The sequence below is a fragment of the Colletes latitarsis genome, chromosome 12, assembly GCF_051014445.1.
Source record: "Colletes latitarsis isolate SP2378_abdomen chromosome 12, iyColLati1, whole genome shotgun sequence".
Lineage (NCBI taxonomy): Eukaryota > Metazoa > Arthropoda > Insecta > Hymenoptera > Colletidae > Colletes > Colletes latitarsis.
The window spans coordinates 22173701-22201549 of record NC_135145.1 but is presented as its reverse complement, the minus strand read 5'-3'; the positions used below and the strand labels follow the sequence as shown (position 1 = coordinate 22201549).

At 42.6% G+C, this 27849-nt stretch overlaps 1 protein-coding gene across 1 annotated transcript in view; it reads left to right on the top strand.

The window, feature by feature from the left end:
* Wg (Wnt family member 1 wingless) overlaps window positions 1-10073 on the top strand; it is a 28565-nt gene extending 18492 nt beyond the window's left edge. Inside the window, exons 3-4 of the mRNA XM_076780119.1 lie at window positions 9071-9345; window positions 9416-10073. Coding sequence (XP_076636234.1) covers window positions 9071-9345; window positions 9416-9973 — 833 coding nt within the window. The 3' untranslated portion in view covers window positions 9974-10073. The remainder of the gene's footprint in view (window positions 1-9070; window positions 9346-9415) is intronic.
* The last annotated feature ends 17776 nt before the right edge of the window (window positions 10074-27849 follow it).

Here is a 27849-nt window from a genome sequence, read left to right as displayed (position 1 = left end):
TGGAGAAGCGGCACGATACTTTTGGAGGCGCTTGTACTCGATATTATAGCTGGTAGTGAGTAGGTTTGCGGCCTGTAATCATTTCGCCGCCAAGAGCCACCTACCGCATCGGTGTCTACCCTCGGTTTCGTTCGCTTTTCTTCTCGCTCGCACGCGTTCCGCAGGCGTTGCGTCCTCTCGCGTACTCGCGTGGAAGCGGGGCCAAGAACTCCGCAGCCTAATTGCTCGGTAAACTGCGAATCTCGCGAGAGCCTCCGTGCAGATCGCGTTTCCGTCGATTTCACGGACCCCGGCGTCGATTCTGGCGCGGAACGAACCCGCGACCGCGCGCATCCGGCTAATATTCCCCCAAAAACTGCTTCGGACAATGGCTCCAGAAATAGCAATATTCATAGGGAATTTCGAACCTCACGTATCTTGGGCAATCTTCGTTGCAATACTGGAAGCAAAATAGGGAAGTTGACGACCCTTTAGCGCTTGTAGAATTTATTTAACATTGTTATACTTATCTTTTGTTCGTTGGAGAATATAAACATTGCAGAGGGTACATCTCCGCCTGAAAATTTGAGCAAATATTAGATAAAGAGTCCAGTTTCAAGGGATAGAAATGTTCATTTACGAATAATAGTAAGACTCCTTAAGTCGTCACCCCAAAGAAGTTCAATTCCCCTTAAGATTCATTTTACGAATCACTGAAAATTCAAATCACGAACAATAGTAAGTTACACATCTCTCTAAGTAATCGCCCCAGATACAGATCAATTCTTTTCAAATTCCAATTACACTTACACCTCCAGCGTAAAGAAACGTTTGAATTTCGCGCGCCTCTTCGAAAAGCGCGGGCGTTTCAAACATGTGGAACCCATACGGATCAATTTGAGTATTCCTCGACTTTTTTCTCTATCCTTGACCGTTATCCCCGTCGTCGAGCTATCTTTCCCCGTACAATGGAACTTTCCCGCGGATAAATAAATAAATAAATTCGATCGATAGCGGAGCAGCGTGGCGCGGGTCGCGTCTTATACGGAGACCCGGTTCGGGGTTTTTGCGACGGCGTTACACCGCCATAAATCGCGGCCTATGATGGGCTACATGTGTCGACGGCACGCCACGATTTCTTGCGAAAACGTGAGCCGCGAGCCAATGGGCCTGTCCTCCCCATCCATCGGTCCCCCGTGATTTTTACATCTTGTTTGCTTCCACGGCCACGGAGTACGAGTTCCCGCGAGCGACCGAGGCCTATATGGCGGTCGCGTTTTCGCGCCCCTCCTCTCCGCCCCCTCTCACCCCCTCCCCCTCGTACCACGACGAACCGCGGAGTTTGCATTCAACCAGTCGATGCAGTTTTTCGGAGGATCGACGTCGATCCGCGCGCCACACGACGACGACGTCGTTTTACCAGGTCACGCTCGGCGGTAGCTATAATTCCTGGCGATGCTATCGCCCCTGGAATTTCACCGCGGACGACGAACAACGTCCGTCGTAAACTTGCGCCGCGATCATGTCGCTCGGGCCCATCTCGAAGCTGACGAGTCGACGGCGCTCGTTTCGCGCGGTTACGGAATCCAGTTTGCTCGAGACTCCGCGAAAACGATGGAAAGTCGATTCTTAATTTCATTCACGAGTAAAAGGGGGGATTGTATATCATTTTATAATTAATTTTTGCGTGGATTTTGCGTCAATTTTAATTTCATTTAGCCATGAGTGTTTGCTCGTAAGATTCCATGAAAATGAAAATGATTTCGATTTTTAATTTTGTTGACAAGTAAAAGGGGGTTGTATATTTTTTTATAATTTTTCTATGGATTTAGCGTCAATTTTAATTTAATTTTGCCATGAGTGTTTGCCCGTAAGATTCCATGAAAATGAAAATGATTTCGATTTTTAATTTTGTCGACGAGTAAAAGGGGGTTGTATATTTTTTTATAATTAATTTTTGCGTGGATTTTGCGTCAATTTTAATTTCATTTAGCCATGAGTGTTTACCCGTAAGATTCCATGAAAATGAAAATGATTTCAATTTTTAATTTTGTCGACGAGTAAAAGGGGGATTGTATATTTTTTTATAATTTTTCTGTGGATTTAGCGTCAATTTTAATTTAATTTAGCCATGAGTGTTTGCTCGTAAGATTCCATGAAAATGAAAATGATTTCGATTTTTAATTTTGTTGACGAGTAAAAAGGGGATTGTATATTTTTTTATAATTTTTCTGTGGATTTAGCGTCAATTTTAATTTCATTTAGCCATGAGTGTTTGCTCGTAAGATTCCATGAAAATGAAAATGATTTCGATTTTTAATTTTGTCGACGAGTAAAAAGGGGTTGTATATTTTTTTATAATTAATTTTTGCGTGGATTTAGCGTCAATTTTAATTTAATTTGTACATGAGTGTTTGCCCGTAAGATTCCATGAAAATGAAAATGATTTCGATTTTTAATTTTGTTGACGAGTAAAAGGGGGTTGTATATTTTTTTATAATTTTTCTGTGGATTTATCGTCAATTTTAATTTAATTTAGCCATGAGTGTTTGCTCGTAAGATTCCATGAAAATGAAAATGATTTCGATTTTTAATTTTGTCGACGAGTAAAAGGGGGTTGTATATTTTTTTATAATTTTTCTGTGGATTTAGCGTTAATTTTAATTTAATTTAGCCATGAGTGTTTGCTCGTAAGATTCCATGAAAATGAAAATGATTTCGATTTTTAATTTTGTCGACGAGTAAAAGGGGGTTGTATATTTTTTTATAATTAATTTTTGCGTGGATTTTGCGTCAATTTTAATTTAATTTATCCATGAGTGTTTGCTCGTAAGATTCCATGAAAATGAAAATGATTTCGATTTTTAATTTTGTCGACGAGTAAAAGGGGGTTGTATATATTTTTTTATAATTTTTCTATGGATTTAGCGTCAATTTTAATTTAATTTAGCCATGAGTGTTTGCCCGTAAGATTCCATGAAAATGAAAATGATTTCGATTTTTAATTTTGTCGACGAGTAAAAGGGGGTTGTATATTTTTTTATAATTTTTCTATGGATTTAGCGTCAATTTTAATTTAATTTAGCCATGAGTGTTTGCCCGTAAGATTCCATGAAAATGAAAATGATTTCGATTTTTAATTTTGTCGACGAGTAAAAGGGGGTTGTATATTTTTTTATAATTTTTCTGTGGATTTAGCGTCAATTTTAATTTCATTTATCCATGAGTGTTTGCTCGTAAGATTCCATGAAAATGAAAATGATTTCGATTTTTAATTTTGTTGACGAGTAAAAGGGGGGATTGTATATTTTTTTACGATTAATTTTTCTGTGGATTTAGCGTCAATTTTAATTTAATTTAGCCATGAGTGTTTGCCTGTAAGATTCCATGAAAATGAAAATGATTTCGATTTTTAATTTTGTTGACGAGTAAAAGGGGGTTGTATATTTTTTTATAATTTTTCTGTGGATTTAGCGTCAATTTTAATTTAATTTAGCCATGAGTGGTTGCCCGTAAGATTCCATGAAAATGAAAATGATTTCGATTTTTAATTTTGTTGACGAGTAAAAGGGGGTTGTATATTTTTTTATAATTTTTGTGTGGATTTAGCGTCAATTTTAATTTAATTTAGCCATGAGTGTTTGCTCGTAAGATTCCATGAAAATGAAAATGATTTCGATTTTTAATTTTGCTGACGAGTAAAAGGGGGTTGTATATTTTTTTATAATTTTTGTGTGGATTTAGCGTCAATTTTTAATTTTGTTGACGATTAAAAGGGGGTATTGTATATTTTTTGATAATTTTTGTGTGGATTTAGCGTAAATTTTAATTTCATTTATCGATGAGTGTTTGCCCTGCGACAACGCCTCCGCCATATTTGCACGGGCCATATAAAACACATAATGGCCTCTGCCTGGATTATCGAGCCGCGCTTTCCTCTTTCTCGAACTCCTCGATAACGATTTTTTCGCTCCAGGAATTGTGCTCGAGGCGAACTCTTATCTCCGAGTGTTTGACGATCGTAAAATCTTCGGGGAAAAGGATCGACACGAGGCCTCCGCTATTCTCGGTTGGGCAATGATCGATTCTGTATCTGGGTAAAATTATATACTAGAAACTTCTTGAGGAATATAGTATTTAATTTGACTCGATCTGCGATGGGAGGCGGCCATCTTCAATATTCCAAACGAAACTAGACTTAATTTAATTATGTAACATATATTAAGAAAAATTACTCAGAAACTTCTCAGCAAATAAAATTGATGCACAAATGATATACATAGAAACTTCTTGACCCGAATATAGTATTTAATTTGACTCGATCTGTGATGTAGGGCGGCCATCTTGAATATTTCGAAAGAAACTCTGAATGACTCTGGACTTAATTTAATTATTCAACATATATTAAAAAAAATTACTCAGAAACTTTTCAGCAAATAAAATTGATGCACAAATGATATACATAGAAACTTCTTGACCCGAATATAGTATTTAATTTGACTCGATCTGTGATGTAGGGCGGCCATCTTGAATATTTCGAAAGAAACTCTGAATGACTCTGGACTTAATTTAATTATTTAACATATATTAAGAAAAATTACTCAGAAACTTCTCAGCAAATAAAATTGATGCACAAATGATATACATAGAAGCTTCTTGACCCGAATATAGTATTTAATTTGACTCGATCTGTGATGTAGGGCGGCCATCTTGAATATTTCGAAAGAAACTCTGAATGACTCTAGACTTAATTTAATTATTCAACACATATTAAGAAAAATTACTAGTCAGAGACTTGTCGACAAATAAAATATATGCACAAATGATACACACGACTCATAAAAATTGTTAATTCAGTTGGACTGACGAAGACAATATTTTTAACGATACTTTCTGGGTTTAATATCATCTAACTATTAATATTCATTTTACAAAAAGATAAATACCACAACTAAGGATTATTTATTGCTAAATTCCAGTAATATATCCAGCATCTGCAACAAAAATACACACATTACAATCATTCCGTGATTAATGAGAAATAAATTAGCACTCTCCAGGCGCTTACATACTAGTTACTGGTTAATCGCGATGTCTTGATCATAATCATCCCTATAATCATAATCGATCAGGTTAAATCGTCCCTGGAAGACCTGCTCGACGAGGTCCCCGCAGCGACAGTTTCATCGGTTCCGACGTCTCCGGGATTCCTCGCGGCGCGTTTTTGCGAGAAAAGCTCCCACCAGCCGTGTAATCCGCTCCGTCATGGCAGTCCCGTAGATGATGACGAATAATATCTGGAACAGGCGAAATTTAGACGAGACAGGTCGAAGAACCCGGGCGAGTTAACAGGGTGGAACGGCGTAAATCTTCAGCTTCCCTTCGAACGCGGATACACGTGCATCCTCGATCCTGGAAAGGACTGGCTACCGTCGACCGCTTTTCGCCCCCGGGCTTCACCTTGGCACCGAGGATCAAGGGAAAATCGTTCCTTTCTTACCTCGCCTCGCCTTTCTTCCGGTCGTTCCGTCCAAATGGCCCACCCCAGCGCGGCGGCGGGAAACGCTTGTGACGAATCGCGGATCTCGCTTCGAAATTGGACAGGGTCGATTATCTACCCCCGCGCGAGACGTTCCCTTTCTTACCGGGCCACCGAGCACCCGGTTTGACGTCTCATTTCCACCCCGATTTCTCTACGCCACCTGGCGCACCTGGGGGATTTTTTAAAAACATCCTTCGACGAAAGAAACGAGTCTCTGGGAGGAAATAAAAGTCCCTGGATGGGGGGGGGGGGGGGCGCTTCAATGACGATCGTGGGACGGATAGATTGGTTCCAGTGTTTGGTGATTGGGGCTCGAAGTTTTTTGGGGCAGGCGCCAAATGGGAATTGAAAAATTTTTAATCGTTGTGAAGGAATTAGTTTTGGTTGAGGGAGTCTGTTAATGTTTGTTATTTCGACGAAATTACAAAAATTTTGGATCGTTCTAAAAAAATTATTTTTAGCTAAGGGGGTTAATTACAATCATTTTTGGTCAATAGACATACCCCCGAAATCCTACTCAGTTTCGAGAAAAAAATTCGAGTAGCTGGACATATTTTTCGATGAAATTAAAAAATTTCAGATCGTTCTAAAAAAATTATTTTTACGTCGAGGGGTTAATTACAATCATTTTTGTTCAATAGACATATCCCCGAATTCCTACTCAGTTTCGAGAAAAAAATTCGAGAATGTGTGAAATTTTTTGTCAAAAATAAAAAATTTCAAATCGTTCTGAAAAAATTATTTTTACGTCGAGGGGTTAATTACAATCATTTTTGTTCAATAGACATATCCTCGAATTCCTACTCAGTTTCGAGAAAAAAATTCGAGAATGTGTGAAATTTTTTGTCAAAAATAAAAAATTTCAAATCGTTCTGAAAAAAATATTTTTACCTCGCGAGGTTAATTGCAATCATTTTTGTTCAATAGACATACCCCCGAAATCCTACTCAGTTTCGAGAAAAAAATTCGAGTAGGGAGCAAATTTTTCGACAAAATTAAAAAATTTCAAATCATTTTGAAAAATTATTTTTACTTCGAGGGGTTAATTACAATCATTTTTGGTCAATAGACATACCCCCGAATTCCTACTCAGTTTCGAGAAAAAAATTCGAGAATGTGTGAAATTTTTTGTCAACAATAAAAAATTTCAAATCGTTCTGAAAAAAATATTTTTACCTCGAGGGGTTAATTGCAATCATTTTTGTTGAATAGACATATCCCCGAAATCCTACTCAGTTTCGAGAAAAAAATTCGAGAATGTGTGAAATTTTTTGTCAAAAATAAAAAATTTCAAATCGTTCTGAAAAAAATATTTTTAATTGCGGAGATCGATTACAATCAATTTTGGTTAATAGACATAGCCCCGAATTCCTAATCATTTTCGAGGAAAAAATTCCTTACTTAAAATACAATGTCTGGCCAAAAATATTACCCTGAAATTTCATACGTATCTTTAAAACATCATAACTTCTGAACGGATTGGACGATTTTAGTGTTCAAAAAGCCAAACGCCGCGTATTTTAGTGTAGAATATATAGCAATTATAAAAATATTCGAAAAGTTGTTCCTTGACCCCGTAATGTTAGAAAAACCCCATAAAAATGGTCCAATTTTCAAACAACCATAACACCTATAATAGTGAACATATTTCAATGAAACTTTTTTCTGAAGTAGAGCCTATAGGTACCTACAAAAAAGTATTAGATAACTTTTCTGTAGGGCGTCAAACAAATTTATTAAAAATGAAAAATGTAATTTTAAGAAGAATCGGCAGGGGGTAGGTGCCTAAATTTTTCGGCGAAAAAGAAATTTTCCAAATCGTTCTAAAAAAATTATTTTTAATTGCAGGGGTACATTGCAATCATTTTTGGTGAATAGACGTACCATCGAAATCCTAACCATTTTCGAGAAAAAAATTCGAACAGGTGGACAAATTTTTCCACGAAATTAAAAAATTCCAAATCATTCTGAAAAAATTATTTTTAGCTAAGGGGGTTAATTACAATCATTTTTGGTCAATAGACGTACCCTCGAAATCCTACCTACTTTCGAGGAAAAAATTCGAAAAGGTGTGAAATTTTTCGACAAAATTCAAAAATTTCAAATCATTCTGAAAAAATTATTTTCAGCTAAGGGGGCTAATTACAATCATTTTTGGTCAATACACATACCCCCGAAATCCTACTCAGTTTCGAGAAAAAAATTCGAGTAGCTGGACAAATTTTTCGATGAAATTAAAAAATTTCAGATCGTTCTAAAAAAATTATTTTTCCCTCGAGGGGTTGATTACAATCATTTTTGTTCAATAGACATACCCCCGAAATCCTACTCAGTTTCGAGAAAAAAATTCGAGTAGCTGGACAAATTTTTCGATGAAATTAAAAAATTTCAGATCGTTCTAAAAAAATTATTTTTCCCTCGAGGGGTTGATTACAATCATTTTTGGTCAATAGACATACCCCCGAATTCCTACTCAGTTTCGAGAAAAAAATTTGAGTAGGGAGCAAATTTTTCGACAAAATTAAAAAATTTCAAATTATTTTGAAAAATTATTTTTACTTCGAGGGGTTAATTACAATCATTTTTGTTCAATAGACATACCCCCGAAATCCTACTCACTATCGAGAAAAAAATTCCTCCCTGAAAATATAATAAAGAAAACTAATTCAAAAAAATGCATAACAACATATGTATTTATAGTCAAAATTTCCGTCATTGTATCCGTCTTGAGTATGTCGAATAATCAGAATGTTACCATATATATTTTAAATTAAAGCTAGAACCATTCGGAGGACAATGAAGGAGTTAGGGGTCACAGGTCACGTGGGTCACCGATACCGTTCATCGAACTTCCACGTGACGGATCGCGATAACGTCGCGTTATCTGCACGGATGATAAAGGTGGTAATTTGCGAAACGGCCCGTCCTCTCAGGTGGCTCTGGATACCTCTGAGCCGGCAGGTCGCAAAAGGTGCCGGCAGGCACCTGCGCCTCATGCAGATAAGGTCGAGGTGCCTCTCGGGTCAGCCCACTCGGGGTTAAGGTCGAGCTCTCCCCCCATCTCTCATCTCTTTCCCTCTCGTTCCGGATTCCTCGCGCGCGTCCTTCTCCGTTCCACTCTGGCCGCGGGTTCCTTCCACACCTGCGCGCACCAGAGACCTCGCAGGTAGTCCATTGGGGGCGAAGGATTGAGACGTTCCCCGACGTCACCCCTCCCACGTTACCCTGCACCGCGAAACTTTTGTCCAGCTCGCCGGAAGCGCGTCGCATTTCCACTTTTTCAAGCCCGCTGTCCCCTTGGAGGCTCCCATCTTGGCTCACAGAGGGGTGGATAAACTCCATCACGTGGACGTTCTACTCTGGAGCTCCATTTTGTACCCAAGTAAACCTATTCCGATTTGGTATACTTAAAAGCAAGAAAATACCAAACAGTAAGTTTTGACCCCCTGTTGAAATTGAGGAGCTTGGATCAATTATCCCCAAATTGTCTATCCGTGCACAGAGGCGATTAGAGCTCACGGGGGACGTCTGTGGGTGGTTTGGTTGCAGGTTGTCGCGAGACCGCCTTCATCTACGCCATCACGAGCGCGGCGGTGACTCACAGCATCGCGAGAGCGTGCAGCGAGGGCAGCATCCAGTCGTGTTCCTGCGACTATACCCACCAATCGCGCGCACCATCCGCGTCGCGGGACTGGGAATGGGGTGGCTGTTCGGACAACATCGGCTACGGCTTCAAGTTCTCCCGCGAGTTCGTCGATACGGGCGAGCGCGGGCGTAACCTGCGCGAGAAGATGAATCTGCACAACAACGAGGCAGGCAGAGCGGTGAGCTGACCGACACCATCGTCCTCCATCGCGTTCCCAGACTCTTCCTTACTGTTTTGTTTGTCTCTAGCACGTGTCGTCGGAGATGAGGGAGGAGTGCAAGTGCCACGGAATGTCCGGCTCGTGCACGGTGAAGACTTGCTGGATGAGGCTGCCCAACTTCCGCGTGGTGGGCGACAACCTGAAGGACCGTTTCGACGGAGCGTCGCGAGTGATGGTCAGCAACTCGGACCGCGTCCGTGGGAACGGGAACGCGATTGTCAGCAACTCGGCCAGCAATTCTGTGCACGGCCACAGGGACGGGCTGGGCCGTCGACACAGGTACAACTTCCAGCTGAAGCCCTACAACCCTGAGCACAAGCCTCCAGGTCCCAAGGATCTCGTTTACTTGGAACCGTCGCCGCCATTCTGCGAGAAGAACCCAAAGTTGGGTATTCTGGGCACCCACGGCAGACAGTGCAACGATACCAGCATCGGCGTGGACGGCTGCGACTTGATGTGCTGCGGCAGGGGCTACAAGACCCAGGAGGTGACCGTCGTCGAGAGATGCGCTTGCATCTTCCACTGGTGCTGCGAGGTCAAGTGTCAGCTCTGCAGGTTCAAGAAGACTATACACACGTGCCTCTAGGCTTCTTTTTCTCGAAGAGACTACCTCCTTCCTGGCGAAGGACGTGAACGTAGTTTCTCTTGGTTGTCCGAGACAAGGTGGTCCAGGTGATCCTAATAGAGGCCTCGTTCCCCAGTATTACGCCGAGAAACACGATCGATGACCATGTATGTATCCATTTACGACGTTCCACGGACGCGTATCAAAGACTGAGGTGAGCGGTTCGCGATCGTGAGCTTAGAATCTTATTAATGTAGTTAAGGAAATCCTAGTTTCGCTGTACATAATTTAACCTAGGGATGGTCAACGTTTTGCAATTCGTGAATCTTTTCTGTTCCCCATCAAGGGTAAACTTTTTGTGCAGAATTTCGGCCATCTCTGGGCCCCAACCCTTGATTTTGTACCCCCCCGGGACTCGCCTCGCGTCGTCTTTCCCCCCCTCCAACGAGCGCGAGGTACATTAGACTCGTTATTTATTCCGATCCTGAACGGATCGCGTACTTGTATATACGCATAGATTATAGCTATATAGATATGAATATACAGATGTATAAATATATATGTATATTTTTTTCTTTTTCGACACCCGCGTTCGTCCAACCGTCGCGATTAGGAATACTCGTTTTGTAAATAATCGACGCTCCTGAACGCAGGGGGGAGGGCGGGTAAATTATTTTTTTAATGCCTCTCCGCTGCACTCCCCTCCCCGGGACGCGTACGCCCCCCTCGATGAGCGCGGCGATGTCTAAGCTTAGGGAGATCCCCAGTGTTAGGTCCTACGGCGAGAAAAAACGGTGATTATGATACTTGCACGCACAATACGACGACTTGTCTGGAAGATTGTTTCTTGTAATTTATAAAGATGAATATGAAGTGGACAAATAAAGACTTGGTCGAGTTTAACTGCTCGGTGGTTGTTTTATTCTCCCCCCCTTGGTCCCGAAATCCTGGAATTTTTGAAATATCATTAGTAATGTTATTACCTAATCGAAATAAATTTTGGATGCAAATATAGGAATCGTTTTCGAAATTTTTTAATCGCAACTTCTTAGATTTAGCATGAACAATGGTAGATTTATTTCTTGGGCCTTGAGGAAACAGGTAAGAATTAATGAAAAATACAATTATTCTACAGGAGTGTTATTTTTTCAAAGAGAAATAAGTTTGGGGCGAACAAATAAAGTTTCACCAAATTATACAGAAATATGTATATTACCAAAATTGACATTTAAAAGAGAACATATTTTTTGGAATCTAACACAAGCTTGTCATGTATACCCGGATATCTGAAACGAAATGGTGTCACTTATCCGGGTAAGGTAGTTTTCGCCTACAACTCGCACGATTAAGTTTGTATAGAAGCTAATAAAAATTATTTTTCCAAAAAGATTCCCTGAAACTATTTAGAAGTCTCGAGGTAAACGAACATAATTTCACCAAACTATGCAGAAGAATATATATTACCAAAATTGATATTTAGAAAAGAACGTATTTTTTGGAACCTAGCACAAGCTTATCACGTATACCCGGATATCTGAAACGAAATGGTGTCACTTATCCGGGTAAGGTAGTTTTCGCCTACAACTCGCACGATTAAGTTTGTATAGAAGCTAATAAAAATTATTTTTCCAAAAAGATTCCCTGAAATTATTTAGAAGTCTCGAGGTAAACGAACATAATTTTACCAAATTATACAAAAGGATATATGTTACCAAAATTGATATTTAGAAAAGAACGTATTTTTTGGAACCTAGCACAAGCTTATCACGTATACCCGGATATCTGAAACGAAATGGTGTCACTTATCCGGGTAAGGTAGTTTTCGCCCACAACTCGCATAATTTTTTAAGTTTGTATAGAAGCTAATAAAAATTATTTTTCCAAAAAGATTCCCTGAAATTATTTAGAAGTCTCGAGGTAAACGAACATAATTTCACCAAACTATGCAGAAGAATATATGTTACCAACATTGATATTTAGAAAAGAACGTATTTTTTGGAACCTAGCAGAAGCTTATCACGTATACCCGGATAACTGAAACGAGATAGTGTCACTTATCCGGGCAAGGTAATTTTCGTGGAAAATTCGAACAGTTTCGTTTGTAAAAGAGCTGATGAAAATTGTTAGATGGACAAAATCCAGTCGACGAGAATCAAAGAGGATTCTAAGGCTCGGCGGGAGGAGGTCGCGAGACGATTGGAGGACGAAGCGCGCACCACCGGCGGGGACCTATCCCCGCGAAATATAGCTGACTGGTTCTCCACAGCTGGACGACTTCATAACTCCTCGGCGAGGCGAATATCGTGGGAGGCCCGTGCCCCGAAGAAGACTGGTTCGACTCTTTCTCTCTTCCTCCGCGTCTGGGGGCTGCCCCCCTCGCCCCCCGCGGCCGTTTCCCATCGCGTTCCATCCTCCTACGTTTCTGCCTTGTTTCGTTTCTCCACGGCCGCGCGGTGTGCTGCACGCGATGATAACGAACCGAGGAATCCCGCAGGAATCTCTGTACGGGATAAAAGGATTCTGACCGCATACGAACAGGCATCCGCGCTAATGGTTCCGACACTCCCGCCTCCCCCCCCCCCCCGACCCCCTCCACGGCGATTCTTACTCCTTTTTTTCCACGCTCCTGTCCTCGTTCCTTCCCTAACGATCGGTATTTCCAGTTGTAAGCGCATTCCGCGGGTCGATCGCGACCTCGCGCCGCGCTCCGATCGATTCTCGGGCCCCGAGGGACGAGGGAACGGGCCCCGCCGATTCGAATCGATCCCGCAGGTTTCGAACGCGCGCACGATGGAATCGGTTTGCACCAGGAAGGGTTGGAAGTACGTCCCCCGCGATACTAAAACAAATTCTCGGTGGGGCCCGGGGGCTCCCAGCGTGTCCCGGCAGACAAGAATCTCGAGCAGCCGGGCCCACTTCTCACGGCGGCGCGTTTGATCTCGTCCGACCACCCCCTCGTCTCCATCACGGTCACTCGAGCAACGGCAGCGACCACGGTCTCGCCCTCCCTCGGGAGCTTTTTACCCGCTGTATCATCCGCCCCCCTCCTTTCCCCCGGACGCGTCGACAGGACTGGTCCCAGAGAATCACCGAGATATGCCGCGGGGACCGACCCGTGAATTCATTCAGTTTTACTATTATTACGCATACCGTCACGCGTCCAGACCGTTCCGCGCTTAGGAATGTTACACGGACGCTGGACCGTCCCGAGGGAGCCTGCCACTCGAGTGTCTGGGCCCCCGAGCTCCACGACGATCTCTCGCGTTAAGTCTCGACTTTTATTGCCGCCACGGAGGGCCCCAAAAATTAGTCAGGGGTAAAAATCGGTACGACAAACTGCGTACTTTCTTGGTCCTAGCACTTTATTCTATCGCAGAATGTTTTGGGACTATCGTACGGTATATTGGAAGTCTATAGTTGCGCCATCTTAACGATTTATATAGTCTACACTTCTTAGCTTCTTGCATTGGTTTCGACAGGAGCTACAAATCTCTTGGAAAGGAAGTTTAAGATTCTCTGTAAGTCTATAGGTGCAACATCTTAAGCATTTATATAGTCCACACTTCTTAGCTTCTTGCATTGGTTTCGACAGGAGCTACAAATCTCTTGGAAAGGAAGTTTAAGATTCTCTGTAAGTCTATAGGTGCAACATCTTAAGGATTTATATAGTCTACACTTCTTAGCTTCTTGCATTGGTTTCAACAGGAGCTAGAAATTTCACGAAAAAGAAATATAACACCTTCTACGAGTCTATAGGTGGACCATCTTAACGATTTATATAGTCTACACTTCTTAGCTTCTTGCATTGGTTTTGAGAGGAGCTACAAATTTCTTGGAAAGGAAGTTTAAGATTCTCTGTAAGTCCATAGGTGCATCTTAACGATTTATATAGTCTACACTTCTTAACTTCTTGCATTGGTTTCAACAGGAGCTAGAAATTTCACGAAAAAGAAATATAACACCTTCTACGAGTCTATAGGTGCACCATCTTAACGATTTATATAGTCTACACTTCTTAGCTACTTGCATTGGTTTCAACAGGAGCTACAAATTTCTTGGAAAGGAAGTTTAAGATTTTCTGTAAGTCTATAGGTGCACCATCTTAACGATTTATATAGTCTACACTTCTTAGCTTCTTGCATTGGTGTCAACAGGAGCTAGAAATTTCTTGAAAAAGAAATATAACACTTTCTACGAGTCTATAGGTGCACCATCTTAACGATTTATATAGTCTACACTTCTTAGCTTCTTGCATTGGTATCAACAGAAAACAGAGTTTACTCACACACGATTGACTGATATTCCAAAATAGTTTTGGGTCAAAATAGTCAAAATTGACAGCCCTAAATCCCTTCAAACTCAGTTGCTTTCAATCAAGCTTCTTCCTATTCATCATTTTGGCCATTGCAAAATAATTTTAATACAAAAACCTCATACAGAAGATTGCAAAAACCACTTCTAAACCCACCAATACAAAACAAAATGTATAAAGAATATCATAAAGAAAATTATAAAGCTACCAAACGATCGATGCGATTGAAATCGTGGGCCCAGAACGTTCGCGACCTTTCGATTCAATGTGGGGGCACAGAGGGGGAGGGGAGGGGGCTGTCAGGACGAGGGACACGGTTTAATGCGAGGAGCAGCGGCGTTTCGGGAAAAAGGGACCGGGGAACGACGGGGCCCGATGGACGAGGTGTTCTCTCACGGTCTCGCGAGAGGATTCGTCTTCTTCGAGGGGGCACGCATCTGGGCTCATTATGCTCGACGAATACGAAATTCAGTCCACGAGGTTGACAATCGGGGGCCCCCGGGGAGACAGGGGCTCGCGTCACTCGGTGAACAGGGCCCCATCAGGGATGCCACGCGCGTGTGATCGGCCACGACGCGCCGCGTGCCGTTTCGCCCGCCTTCCTGCCCCGATTTTATCGTTCCTACCGACTTCTCCTAACCCTTAAAGTTTACTTCGTTCCCCCTTTTACCTTCCTTGGCTCCCTTTCCACCCACGAAAGCTCCTGCACGTTGCATTTACTCTCTCTAAGCGAGCAATTTATACTTTGCCAGTCTACAGTTACGCCATCTTAACGATTCATATAGTCTACGCTTCTTAGCTTCTGCCATTGGTTTCAACTGAGGCTGCAAACTCGTTGAAGAGGAACTATAACACCTATTAATTTATAGTTGTATGAGTTTAAGGATTTCTATAGTCTACACTTCTTCGATTGGTTTGAATCGATGCTACAAATCTCTTGCAATAGTAGTATAATATCTTTTGTAAGTCTATAGCTACACCATCTTAACGATTTATAGTCTACACTTCTTAGCTTCTTCTATCGATTTTAACCTCAAGCTACAAACTTTCAGAATTATAACACCCTCTATAGTTAGACTATCTTAACGATTTATAGTCTACACTTCTTAGCTTCTTCTATCGATTTTAACCTCAAGCTACAAACTTTCAGAATTATAACACCCCCTATAGTTAGACTATCTTAATAGAAACTACTATGATATTAGTGAAAGACTAAATGACGTGTAGATTGATATTACTCTTGAGTTATAATGAATATAAAGCTGCGATTGGAAGGTAAAAAATAGCTATTTTCGTCTGGGGAATAAACATAGTGTTTGAGGAGGAAATAAAGGCCAACACATCGAACCCTCAAGCTAACCCTAATTTCCGAAGCTGGTAGTTACGATTGAAAATAAAATTATAACTATTCAGGGAAGAGGGAGTGAGCAGAGATCTCGCGTGTGATCTTTTATTAAACGACGTTTTGGGCAAATGAAGCATAAAATTAAGTAGCAAATTGGAAAATATAAATGAAGAAACATCGAAGTAACATTTTAATTACTATTGCATCTTCATTTTTTAGCGAACTATATCCGATTCTTTGACCCTCCAGTTAATTTTTAACTTTGATTTTCGTTCGACCTCTATCTTTTCGCGTCCAAAATCTCCACGTATGTTCTGAGAATTTATGTCCAGACTTTGCCGATAAACGATACTGCAGACTAAATATTCACTGGATCTAAACATTCGCCATTCACACTCACAGTTTATACTACTGTCTTTAATTAATTTATCGTGCATTTCGGAGTCTCCATCGTTCAAATACTCATCATTCCTGAGATTGTTAGGTGCTCTAATGATTGGACGATTTATTACAAAGTGAGACAAGTTTGGAAGCTCTCGAACGAATGATTCGAATGGCCTGACTCTTTAGATGTTTATTATTCGCGAGATAATGAAACCGTCTCTGGACCTCCTCGATAATCTCTTGTTTGGACTTGGGTTAATTGATGCAAGGAGTATCAGTTATCGTATTAATTCGTTTAGATCGTTTCGAAGGTTAACAGAATTATCTTCGATGGGAGGTAGGAGGATTTAGAGTCTACGTTTGAAAAACAATGGAAATCTCGTTAATGAAGAAATGAAAGTAGACTTGAGGACGTCGTGTTAAATTTATATACAGGGTGTTCGGTCAATCCTGGGAAACATTTTAATGGGGGATTCTAGAGATCAAAATAAGACGAAAATCAAGAATACAAATTTCTTGATGGAGGCTTCGTTAAAAAGTTATTAACAATTAAATTAAAAAATTCCAAATCGTTTTGAGATTTAAACGAGATTTAAAGATACACTTTATTAACAATAATCTAATAGTTAGTAACAGTACTGGAGCTTGAGAACTCAGTGTTGATCCTATGCAAGGTGGCCATTTTGTAACGATTAATTTAGTTACTGTAATGGAAATGGTGATATCGCCATTAAGATACAATATTTCGTACTGGCAAGTGTCGACTATAATAATTCTCAAAAAAAAAAGTTTTCTCAAAAAAAAAGAAGTCCAAACATAACCTCAAAATCGACTCCAAAAAATAACAATATTTCATACTGGCTAACTGTACTGTAAATAACTCTATACATTTTACAATTTTCTCTCTCAGAAAAAAAGTTCAAACATAACCTAAAAATCAACCCTTATTACAATATTACATACTACCTAACTATGCTATTAATGACTTTACATGTTTTCCAATTGCCTCAGAAAGAGAAGAAGTGCAAACATAACCTACAAATCGACTCCAGAAAGGGAGTGACGATCAAATAACAATATTTCGTACTGGCTAACTGTACTGTAAATAACTCTATACATTTTACAGTTTTCTCTCTCAGAAAAAAGTTCAAACATAACCTAAAAATCAACCCCAGATAAGGCATAACATCTGCATAACAATATTACATACCCAACTATGCTATTAATAACTTTACATGTTTTCCAATCGTCTCAGAAAGAAAAGGAGTGCAAACATAACCTAAAAATCGACATCCCAGAAAGTGGACAGCCTCCTCCCAGCGCAGTAAACCGATAAACCAGCTCCCCGTGCCACCAGGACCGCGTTTCGTCCGTCTATGGTGGCGCTGGTCCCTTTGCAAAAAGGAATGGCGACGATTAATTTCGTGCGCCGGTCCAAGGTTGCAATTTCGCGAAGAAAAGGACGACACTTGGGCGAGGGGGTCGCGGCAAAAACCCCCGGGGGCAGAGAAGTTAAAGTAAACGATTACGGTGACGGGGTTGGAAGAGGAGCGAAAGAAAAGGGAGCAACGCGTTGTAAACGAAAATACGAGATAAAAGAACGAAAGGAGGGGAGGTGGAGAAGAAGTCCGGGCGTGCTTCCTGTTGCGCTAATCTTCCCCTCCCGCCCCCCTCCTCCAACGGAGGGGCCCTGCCCCTCTCGTTCCTCCGGGGCCAGGAATTATTTCCGATAAAAAACGGGCGAGTAAATCAACTAATTTATCGTTTTTGCGATTGGGAGGAAGGTGGGTCCCCGGACGTATTTGCCGGGGCACGGTCTGCCCGGGAATGGCAGGAATCCCTTTTGGCGGGTCCTGGATCGTCCTTTCCGTAGGGCCATCCGTGGGAAAGAATATCGGCTGACGTTCGGGACCACACGGTCGAATTATCGGTGTTTTGGCATGTTATAGGGCTCCCGACGATTCTCTCCCGTCCCCCTTTGGCCGAATTCGCGCGAGTCCGGCTCTCCCGCGCGCACGTCTCCGCCCGTCCCTCCCCCGTCCTTGCTTGACCCCCCTCACGCTGCGTCTTCCGCGGAACGAGCAAAGGGAATCTCCTGCGGAATCCACGTCCCCGTCGACTGTGGGAACGAAAGCACGAGATCGCGATTCTCCGTACACCGTGTTCCGAGGCGTTCATCGACAACCAGATTCCTATCCTATCTAGCTTTATCTCCCCCCCCCACCCTCTTGCACCGTAACGGCTACCACGGACGTTCCAGGGCTCTTTAAAGCCCAAGTTAGACGGTAACGAGATGGAATTCGCCGGTGTTTTCCACCCCCTTCGGTCCGCTAGAACAATCTTTGCGTCGTTCGTTCGGAAGTTACAATTTGGGTCCGTTCTGAGAACGATAGACGACCACCTGGGGGTTGCGACTGATCGGTTTCATGTGAATTGGTCGAAATATTCCTGATGTTATGCAGTGTAACTTGGGTGGCGAAGAGAATTAATCTGGACAGGACTCTAAAATTTTAACTAGGTTATAAGAGTAAAATGGGCCCTACTTTTATAACGAATAGAATATTGGTATACTATCTTCAAAGATGCTTTCATACAGGGAAGCTAAGTAAAACATGATTCCCAAGAGTTTAAGAATTATTTAACTGAACCCTTCATGAATTTCAAGACTATCGCTACAATTTTCGTATACCAAATGGGCCTTATCCTTGTAACGAATAAAGTATTGGGTATGCTAACTTTCAATTATCTTGGACAATTTGAGGATTTGGTCTACTATCTTCAAAGATTCTTTTATACAGGGAAGCTAATGGGTCCTATGAGTTTAAGAACATTTTAACTAAACCCTCCATGAATTTGAAGACTATCATTACAAATGAGACATACCCTTCTGCCAAATAAAATATCGCTGTTACAGTTACATGTATTCAATTTTCTTGGGCCTTATGTTTCCCAGGAGTTTAACAACTTTTTGACTAAACCCTCCATGAATTTGAAGACTATCATTACAAATGAGACGTACCCTTCTACCGAATAAAATATCGCTGTTATAGTTACATGTATTCAATTTTCTTGGGCCTTATGTTTCCCAGGAGTTTAAGAACACTTTGACTAAACCCTCCATGAATTTGAAGACTATCATTACAAATGAGACGTACCCTTCTATCGAATAAAATATCGCTGATACAGTTACATGTATTCCAATTTTCTTGGGCCTTATGTTCCATTTCCAGGAGTTTAAGAACATTTTGACTAAACCCACCATGAATTTGAAGATTTCAAATACAATTTTCGTGTAGCAAATGGGACCTATCTACATGTATTTCAGCTTTCCTGGGCCTTGGATCGCATCGACCGGAATAGAGAGGAAGATCGAGCGTAAAAAAGCTCGTATCGAGGAATCGAGACGGCGGTCGATCGCTACCAGAGGCGGAGGCGAACCTTTCGTTTTGACGCCTGAGCGGAATCGGCTCTCCCGGCTGCTCGCAAGATATTTCCAATATCGTAAAACCATTAATTACCAGCTGGACCCGGTGTCGGTGTATCGGCTCTGCCTCCGAACGAACCTTCTTCTCTTCGAGCCTCCTCCTCCTCCATCGACCGACTACTTAGGTGGCCGTCGCTGGTCGGATGATGTATTTCGGTGTTTTTGCTCGACATTAATAATAACGTCGCTCGAACCCGGCTCCGGAGTTCTCCTGGTGAAAGGACCTCTTTCCTCCTCGGTTCATTACCGGTACCTCGCTTTTCGTTTCCCGTGCCCCTCTTTCTCGCGCTCACGATTAATCCCTACGACGATAGGGAAGCTATGCAACCGGAAGTCCCCCGAAAAACTAGTCAAAATTACGCTTTAGACGTTCGAAAATTCGATACTAGAAACTGTGGACCACATGATTGATAAAAATCTGAGCCAAAACTTGGACCATCCATCTTAAGAATTAATTTTTACGATTTCTATAATTTTGTTCTAGGTCTAATATTCTTCGACTTTGATACTTTTATTGAGTGTTTTTTGCGTTCAGAATTGTGTTTCTAAAATCACACTATGTTTCTACATCGAAACGAGATAAATAATGGAAAACCCGAACGAGAGACTATGCAACCGGAAGTCCTCCGAAAAACTAGTCAAAATTACACTTTAGACGTTCGAAAATTCGATACTAGAAACTGTGGACCACACGATTGATACAAATCTGAGCCAAAACTTGGACCATCCATCTTAAGAATTAATTTTTACTATTTCTATAATTTTGTTCTAGGTCTAATATTCTTCGACTTTGATACTTTTATCGAGTGTCTTTTGTGTTCAGAATTGTGTTTCTAAAATCACACTATGTTTCTACATCGAAACGAGATAAATAATGGAAAACCCGATTTGGCGAACGAGAGACTATGCAACCGGAAGTCCTCCGAAAAACTAGTCAAAATTACACTTTAGACGTTCGAAAATTCGGTACTGGAAACTGTGTACCACACGATTGATAAAAATCTGAGCCAAAACTTGGACCATCCATCTTAAGAATTAATTTTTACTATTTCTATAATTTTGTTCTAGGTCTAATATTCTTTGACTTTGATACTTTTATCGAGTGTCTTTTGTGTTCAGAATTGTGTTTCTAAAATCACACTATGTTTCTACATCGAAACGAGATAAATAATGAAAGACCCGATTTGACGAACGAGAGACTATGCAACCGGAAGTCCCCCGAAAAACTAGTCAAAATTACGCTTTAGACGTTCGAAAATTCGATACTAGAAACTGTGGACCACACGATTGATACAAATCTGAGCCAAAACTTGGACGATCCATCTTAAGAATTAATTTTTACTATTTCTATAATTTTGTTCTAGGCCCAATATTCTTCGATTTTGACACACTATGTTTCTCCATCGATTGTAAACGAGATAAATAATGAAAGACCCGATTTGACGAACGAGAGACTATGCAACCGGAAGTCCTCCGAAAAACTAGTCAAAATTACACTTTAGACATTCGAAAATTCGATACTGGAAACTGTGTACCACACGATTGATAAAAATCTGAGCCAAAACTTGGATCATCCATCTTAAGAATTAATTTTTACTATCTTTATAATTTTGTTCTAGGTTCAATATTCTTCGATTTTGACACACTATGTTTCTCCATCGATTGCAAACGAGATAAATAATGAAAGACCCGATTTGACGAACGAGGACTATGCAACCGGAAGTCCCCCGAAAAAGTAGCCAAAACAACACTGTATACGTTCCAAAATTCTATGCTAGAAACTGTGTACCATACGAACGATAAAAATTTCTCTTAACAGTTAATTTTCACTATTTTTATAATTTTTCGCCTGTCTTTTGATCCAACAAAATACCGGATTATTTGACCCGAATTGCGCAGGGCTAACGAGCGCGTACGCGGGTGACTGACCCGAATCCAGGGCCCTATGGGGGGCGATTTAAAGCCTGGCAGCGTGCACGAGAAAGGAAGACAGGTATTCTTGGACGCAAGAAGCAAAACTCGAGGAAAGACGGGCCATATACGACCGCGGGGCGATAATCAGGAAGGGAAATCGCGGAGGATCGAGAAGGAAGGAGCTTCTGGGAAGCAGATAGGAGATCGTTTAGCCGAAGCGAGAGTCCCGCCGGTCAGCGGATTCGATTCGACGTCAAGATCATCGGGAGCTCAAGCGAACCGAGGGAAAAAGAGTGCAGGGCACTCGGGTGTGTACGCGCAAAGAGAGGACCACCTGGTCATCCGAGGACTCGGCTCATTCTTCTGTCGGACGTTGGACGAACAAGAGGGAGAGGCAACAGAAGAAGGAGCAGAAGAACAGGGATTCCTGGTAAATTAGCATACACCGGTCGGATCGGTGACTCCGGAGGAGGTACCAGCCTCTTTGTTCTCACTCCTGAGGAACGCACGAACGACCGTCCCCCGGTTCTCCGCGAACGAGAAATCGCGGGGCCCGCGACCGCTCGAACGGGGGCCTTCTTTCTCGCGCCTCGGCTCCTCTGCCCGCGAGGGGCGAACACCGAGGGTTGGAGAAAGCTGCACCGGGCCCCGAGAGAAAGATCCTGGATTCGTGAAGGGGGGTACGAGGGGATAGGGCCCCGACGGACCCACCGCCGCGTTCCGCGAGCCTCGTAATTACGCCGCAAGGCCGCCGCGAAAGAGAGGCGTCAAAATCGTCCTCTTCTCTCGCTCCGGGGCCCGAAGCTCGCGCGCGATCGGGCCCCGACCATTATCGAAATTGATATTTTATCGATGGCCCGCGCCACGCAATCCACGGGGCCCCCTTTATTGAGTTATTTCCCGATAATTACGAATCGACGATAATTCCGGGCCCCCGTAATGCGTTACTTATTACCGTGAAGGGGCCTGCGGGCCCCGATCTGTCTTTTTAATGTCTACGAATGTAAATATTCCCGGCTAATTTTATGTAATTGGGTTTTGGGAGTCCACGGATACTCGCTTTAATGGGGCCCCGAATTGTAAATCTACTCGTGGCAAGTTTACGGAGAAGACGATGAAAATTAGGCAACTCGGCGGCCCGGATAATTTGAAGGTAATATCCGAAATTAAAACGGGCATCAAATCGGGGCCCGACGCTGCTCCGCGGGCCCGTCGACGGCAGCGAAAGGCGAGAGGAGTTTCGTAGCGACGCGCGAGGTCGGAACGGAGGCGAGGAAAAAATCCCCTGCGGTCGCAAAACAAAATGTCACGTAATTATCGCGGTAGGTGTTCCATCGAGGGGCCCGCTGGCCCTCTTCTCCGTTCGCCGGTAGGTAAAGCTCTTCGGGTGCAACCGGGCAAAAAGTGCAGCGAAAACCACCGTTGGGATCGTAAAACGGGGCCGTTTATGAGACCAGGGACCGACGCGTCCAGAGGTAGGGCCCTGTTTCCATCGGGCCCCCGGTGCAATAAACGTTCTCTAGCCGTTCCCGGTGCTAGAGACCCAGGGAGATCGAGCACCTGCGCGAAACGCCGCTTCTATCCATCGGTTATTTACGTTTGCTCGATGGATCGGGGCCCTACCATCGGCGACAACCAACCCCTCCACTCGTTTTTACGCACTTGGCTAGTCCGTTTATTAACGGATTAGTGTTCATTAGTATACAAAATAAAGTAATAATAATAACGTCTTTATTGCACCGTGCAAAAATTAAATATTATACCGAACGGTGCAATGGGCCCGGGGCCCGGCCGCCATTAAGGACAACCGATTCCGGGCGTGTGTTTAACGGACTACGGAAAGTACTGCTTGAGAGAAAAATGTTTATATGGGATATATCGTGTTAAACATTTCAAATAATTTTTTAAACTATAATATTCCCTCTATACCAGAATCTTCGAAGTCCTGACAATTCCTACAATCTATCTTTGCACTTCGAGTTAAAATGGTAGAACCTCAAATTTTGAAAAGTGCATTTCGTATATAAATAACTAAAATATACAATATTCATTTAACTCCGAGGAAAAAATTTGATAAATTAACTACAATTGAAAATCAATCTTGACTATGAAATACTCTATGTATTTTTATGAATCATACTTTAACACTTTGACCATGGATCTACCATTATGATACTAGAAATTAAGTTTGAATAGAATTAGTAAATTTCAACAAGGTTACAAGAATAATTACTGAAACAAATTTTAGGTTATGATGGTCTAAAATCAACGTTTCACTTTTGCAGAAAATTATACGGTTCTGATCTGGCAGTGAACGTGATAATTATACACTAGTCGATAAATAAGCTAACTTAATTTTCTATGATGGCTATTTGATAATAAATGTACCAGGCGGCGGAAGCTGACGATTGGTGAACGGATGCTGGACGCAAGTAGCCGGGTAACGTCTGCCATTCGTCAATGGAGAACAGAGAGATCACGTCGCTGCCGTGGACGGCGCAAGAAGGGAACCGGGAACGCGTTATCGCGAGGGCAGCGATGATTCAACCGCCCCGCCGGCTAACTGCTCGCATCCATATCCTCCCGATCGTGGGTGGACGCGCGACATGAGCCAAAACCTGGGGGGACAAGCCACGAGACATGTCGCGCCGTTCCCCGTGGATTTTCATAACCGACCGCCGCTCCACCAGCGAGAAAAATGCCCCGCGATTAACGAGTCCTCCAAAGGAACGCGACGCGTGACTGTCTTCTACCCGCGGAAACTTCTAACTTTCCAACTTCATCCAAAAAGTCCCATCGAAACGCCAAAGAAATTTCTTTAATAAAAAATTAACGCGTCGAGAGTGTTTTCGATGCAATCTAAATTGGAAAATTATTTTTTTGCACCGTGTATATCGAGTGTGGCGAATTTTTTTACTGGGGATTGTGTATTTCAATGCCTTCGATAGGAATTATTTTTCTAATTTAAATTTGTTTTTAAAATAGGAGTAACTAATTTGTAATTTTGTTGGAGGATGTCGAATGTGTTAAATGCGACACTAGGTATGTCAGGAGTCGAGGTCATCGAGCACAGTTGGGAAATTCCGGGGTTGGTAGGGAAAATGGTGACTCGTGTCTCGCGCCCTGGTTTATGGCCGTCATTGTTCTTTGCAGGCGGTCGCAATAAAGCCAGGCCTCTGCACGTGTTCTCCAGAAACGCAGAAAAATTTGGAACAATGCAAACTCTTCTGCGTTGGTCTGCTGTTACCTTAAAAACGGTCGATATTTTCATGAAGGAGCTCTAGGAACACAATTACTCACTTTGCTTCGAGATAGTTTGGTCTAGATGGCGCTTTCATCACCTCGACCAAACGAGGAACATAACCTAAATTAAATAGAGCTAAAGAACAGTAGTATAACCGTGAAATATTTCTGGGATTCTCTAACATAAGTTAACTAGAATCTAATCTAAGTACACTAGAATCTTTAATAACAGTAATCACGAAACCATCTAAGTATTTCTGTATTGCTTTGGCAAAATTAAAACACGATATAGCTCAAGTGAAATAAAGGCGACTTTACCTATTTCAAACTCATTAAAAAAATACAAAAAGTTGAATCAATTTTTCCTATAGTTTGTTGCAAGGCAGTTGCACCAATTGCAATCAAAATTTTGCAAATGGTGACTTCCATTGACCATAGAATACCCCATTTTGATGATTCTAAGGCCCCTAACTTGCTAAAGTTTTGCAAAAAAAATTATGGAAGGTTAAATCGACATAAATATTGTAGAGTATGTAGCTAGCCTAAGAGAGGAGAAGAGTGAGAGACGAAATTGAAAGCGTAGGCGCGGCAGGGCACCGGGGCCCGTTCGAGGAGGTCCCCGGACGACGGGAGATCGTGAATTACGTTCGAGTTCCATCGGGGATCGATAGCCGATATACGGAGCTTGAACGTCGATCTCAGATCGAGCAATCGCGATAAAGGAATACGATCCACGCTCCCACCCGCGGGACAACGGTGGGTCCGTTCACGAAAACGGCTTCATTAGGGCCTCTACGGGCCCCCCGCCATCCCTCCCTTCTGATCGAAAACTCCTTGACGTTCTTCTCCTCTCGTTATCCGGGCGTTCCTCGACGAGCTGATCGACGCATCTCGCGAATCTTACCATCTTGCGACTGGAAAGACAGAAAAGAATCGGCAGAAGAAAGGAGGGGGGTCGATTCATGGCGTGTGAAGCCCCTTTCGCCTTGAAATTGTCCCCCAAAGCTTTGTACTCACTCTATCTCATCGGTGCAACTCTCATCCTCTTCGGGAAACTAGATTCAAATTTTAGGAATTAATTGAGAAATTTTTAGATTATTTATTGTTAAGAAAATACCTTTGTGAACAGATAGAGTCACTTTGTTTCGTTATTGCTAAATTGCAATCCATTTTGGTGGGGATTGTAAAGTCTTACCACGGGTGTACCTTGTCTAACTTGTTTTGAATTATTCTTGCAGCTTAATGGGGGGCGTAGAAGATCAGAAGTACCCTGCAAATAATAAATATTACTGTAGAATAAAATTGTACAATTTTCTATGTCAACGAAACTTTGATTTTAAATAATAAAATTTGTTTCTCACGAATATTTTTAGTCTGAGAATTTAGACTATTTTCTAATTGTTAAATATGATAAATAAGTTTAACGAAGGTTACAGCAGTTTGGGCCTTAGTCGGGGCCTCACTGAAAATGGCTCCACCGTTAGTATTTGCTTTGCCTCGCATGAGCGAGCGATTACCACGTAAGTAGATAAATAAAAAAGTCAAAGGACAAGGGGGGTGGAGGAGCAGAGGGGGCCCCGGAGGCTCGGAAGTAGCGAGGCGCAGGTCCGCGATGGCTCTTTTATCTCGTGCCCTCATCGTTCCGTCGTCGCCCCTCCTTAATTCACAGCCAGCTCCGGTCATAATTCGCGTTTTACCTCGCGGTGTTTATGTACTTTTAATAATGCCTGATATCTCGTCCAGGCGCTGCTCGGACCCTCTGGGCCCCCTCGTGGTCCCGAGCACCCTGCTGCGCGACGATGCGTGCTCCAGCTCGACGGAGAAACTTTCGACCGGGTCCACGACTTCCTCTAGCGATATCTCCTCCAACCTTGGCGTCTCTTTGTCCCCAAATACAGTTTCAAAGTCTCTATTTTCCAACGAAGCTCCAAAATTTCGTCCCCAACGTCTCAAACTCTGAATATTTCTGGGGATTTTTGTTACAATCAGGCCCAAAAGTTCCTAGATCAAACAGTGCCCAAGTTCAGGACATTTTCCAAGTCTCCATCTTCCACCAAAACTCCAGGACTTCTTCTCCAAAGTCCCCAACATCTCAGGTTCGCAAACTTCCTAGGGATTTTCGTTACAATTGGGCGCAAAGTTCCTAGATCAAAGAGTTTAAGATGTCGAGGACATTTCCAGGTCTTCATCTTTCAACAAAGTTACAAATTTTGTTTCTAAAGTTTACAAGATCTGAGACTCTGAATCTTCCAGGGGATTTTTGTCATAATCAGGCCCAAAAGTTCCTAGATCAAATAGTGCTCTTCAGGACATTTTCCAAGTCTCCATCTTCCACCAAAACTCCAGGACTTCTTCTCCAAAGTCCCCAACATCTCAGGCTCGCAAACTTCCTAGGGATTTTTGTTACAATCGGGCCAAAAGTCCCTAGATCGACGAGTATACTATCTTAACCTATCTTTTAACTATGACAAAGTGTGATCCCCGGAAGTTGAAGGTTGATTTCGAGTTGGAGAACGCGAAATTCCAGGGCCTCCAACGTCGCGGCAATACTTGCTCGGCCTCGCGACTCCGTTTCTTCCTCTTTCGTTGTCCAAGCCTGGTTGTCGTCCCACCCTCTCAGTACGGTCTCTCTCGGGCGCGTTTCGCCGTCACCGCCACCCTCCGGCACATGTTAACAGCACTTTAAACTTTTATTAATAAGGATAAATCAGAGGCGCCCCGCGGATGAAGTTGTCGGTGCCACGGTCCAGCGCGTATAATCTGGCATCGGAAACACACGGCCACGGAGTCTCTGCGGCGAGGGGGAGGACCGGGGGCCACGGGAGGGGTCGGCAACACGTCGGTTTACGACCATTGCCCACAATGTCGTGTGCTCGCAACGCGACCGCACAGAGATATTTATCGTCCTGCTGCCTTCTGGGCTCCGTGACTCCGTCCGCCGCCCCGTTCCTCCTTTTCGGGACAAGCTCCGCGATTTCCACGGGGATCTACGCGATGGACGCCATTTCTCGGTCCAGACGACCCACATTTCGTGGCATCGTCCGTCTTCCTGCTTTTGGGGACCGTTCAAACTCTCAACGTTTTGGGGAATTTTTCCCAAAGGACTTTATTCTTTTTATAGTGGGTCGAGAAAGGATTCGCAAGGTTAGGTTTTTGGGGATGATTTGTTATGGGTCAGAATAGACCCAGAGTCCAATATGAGGTGATTTAATTTC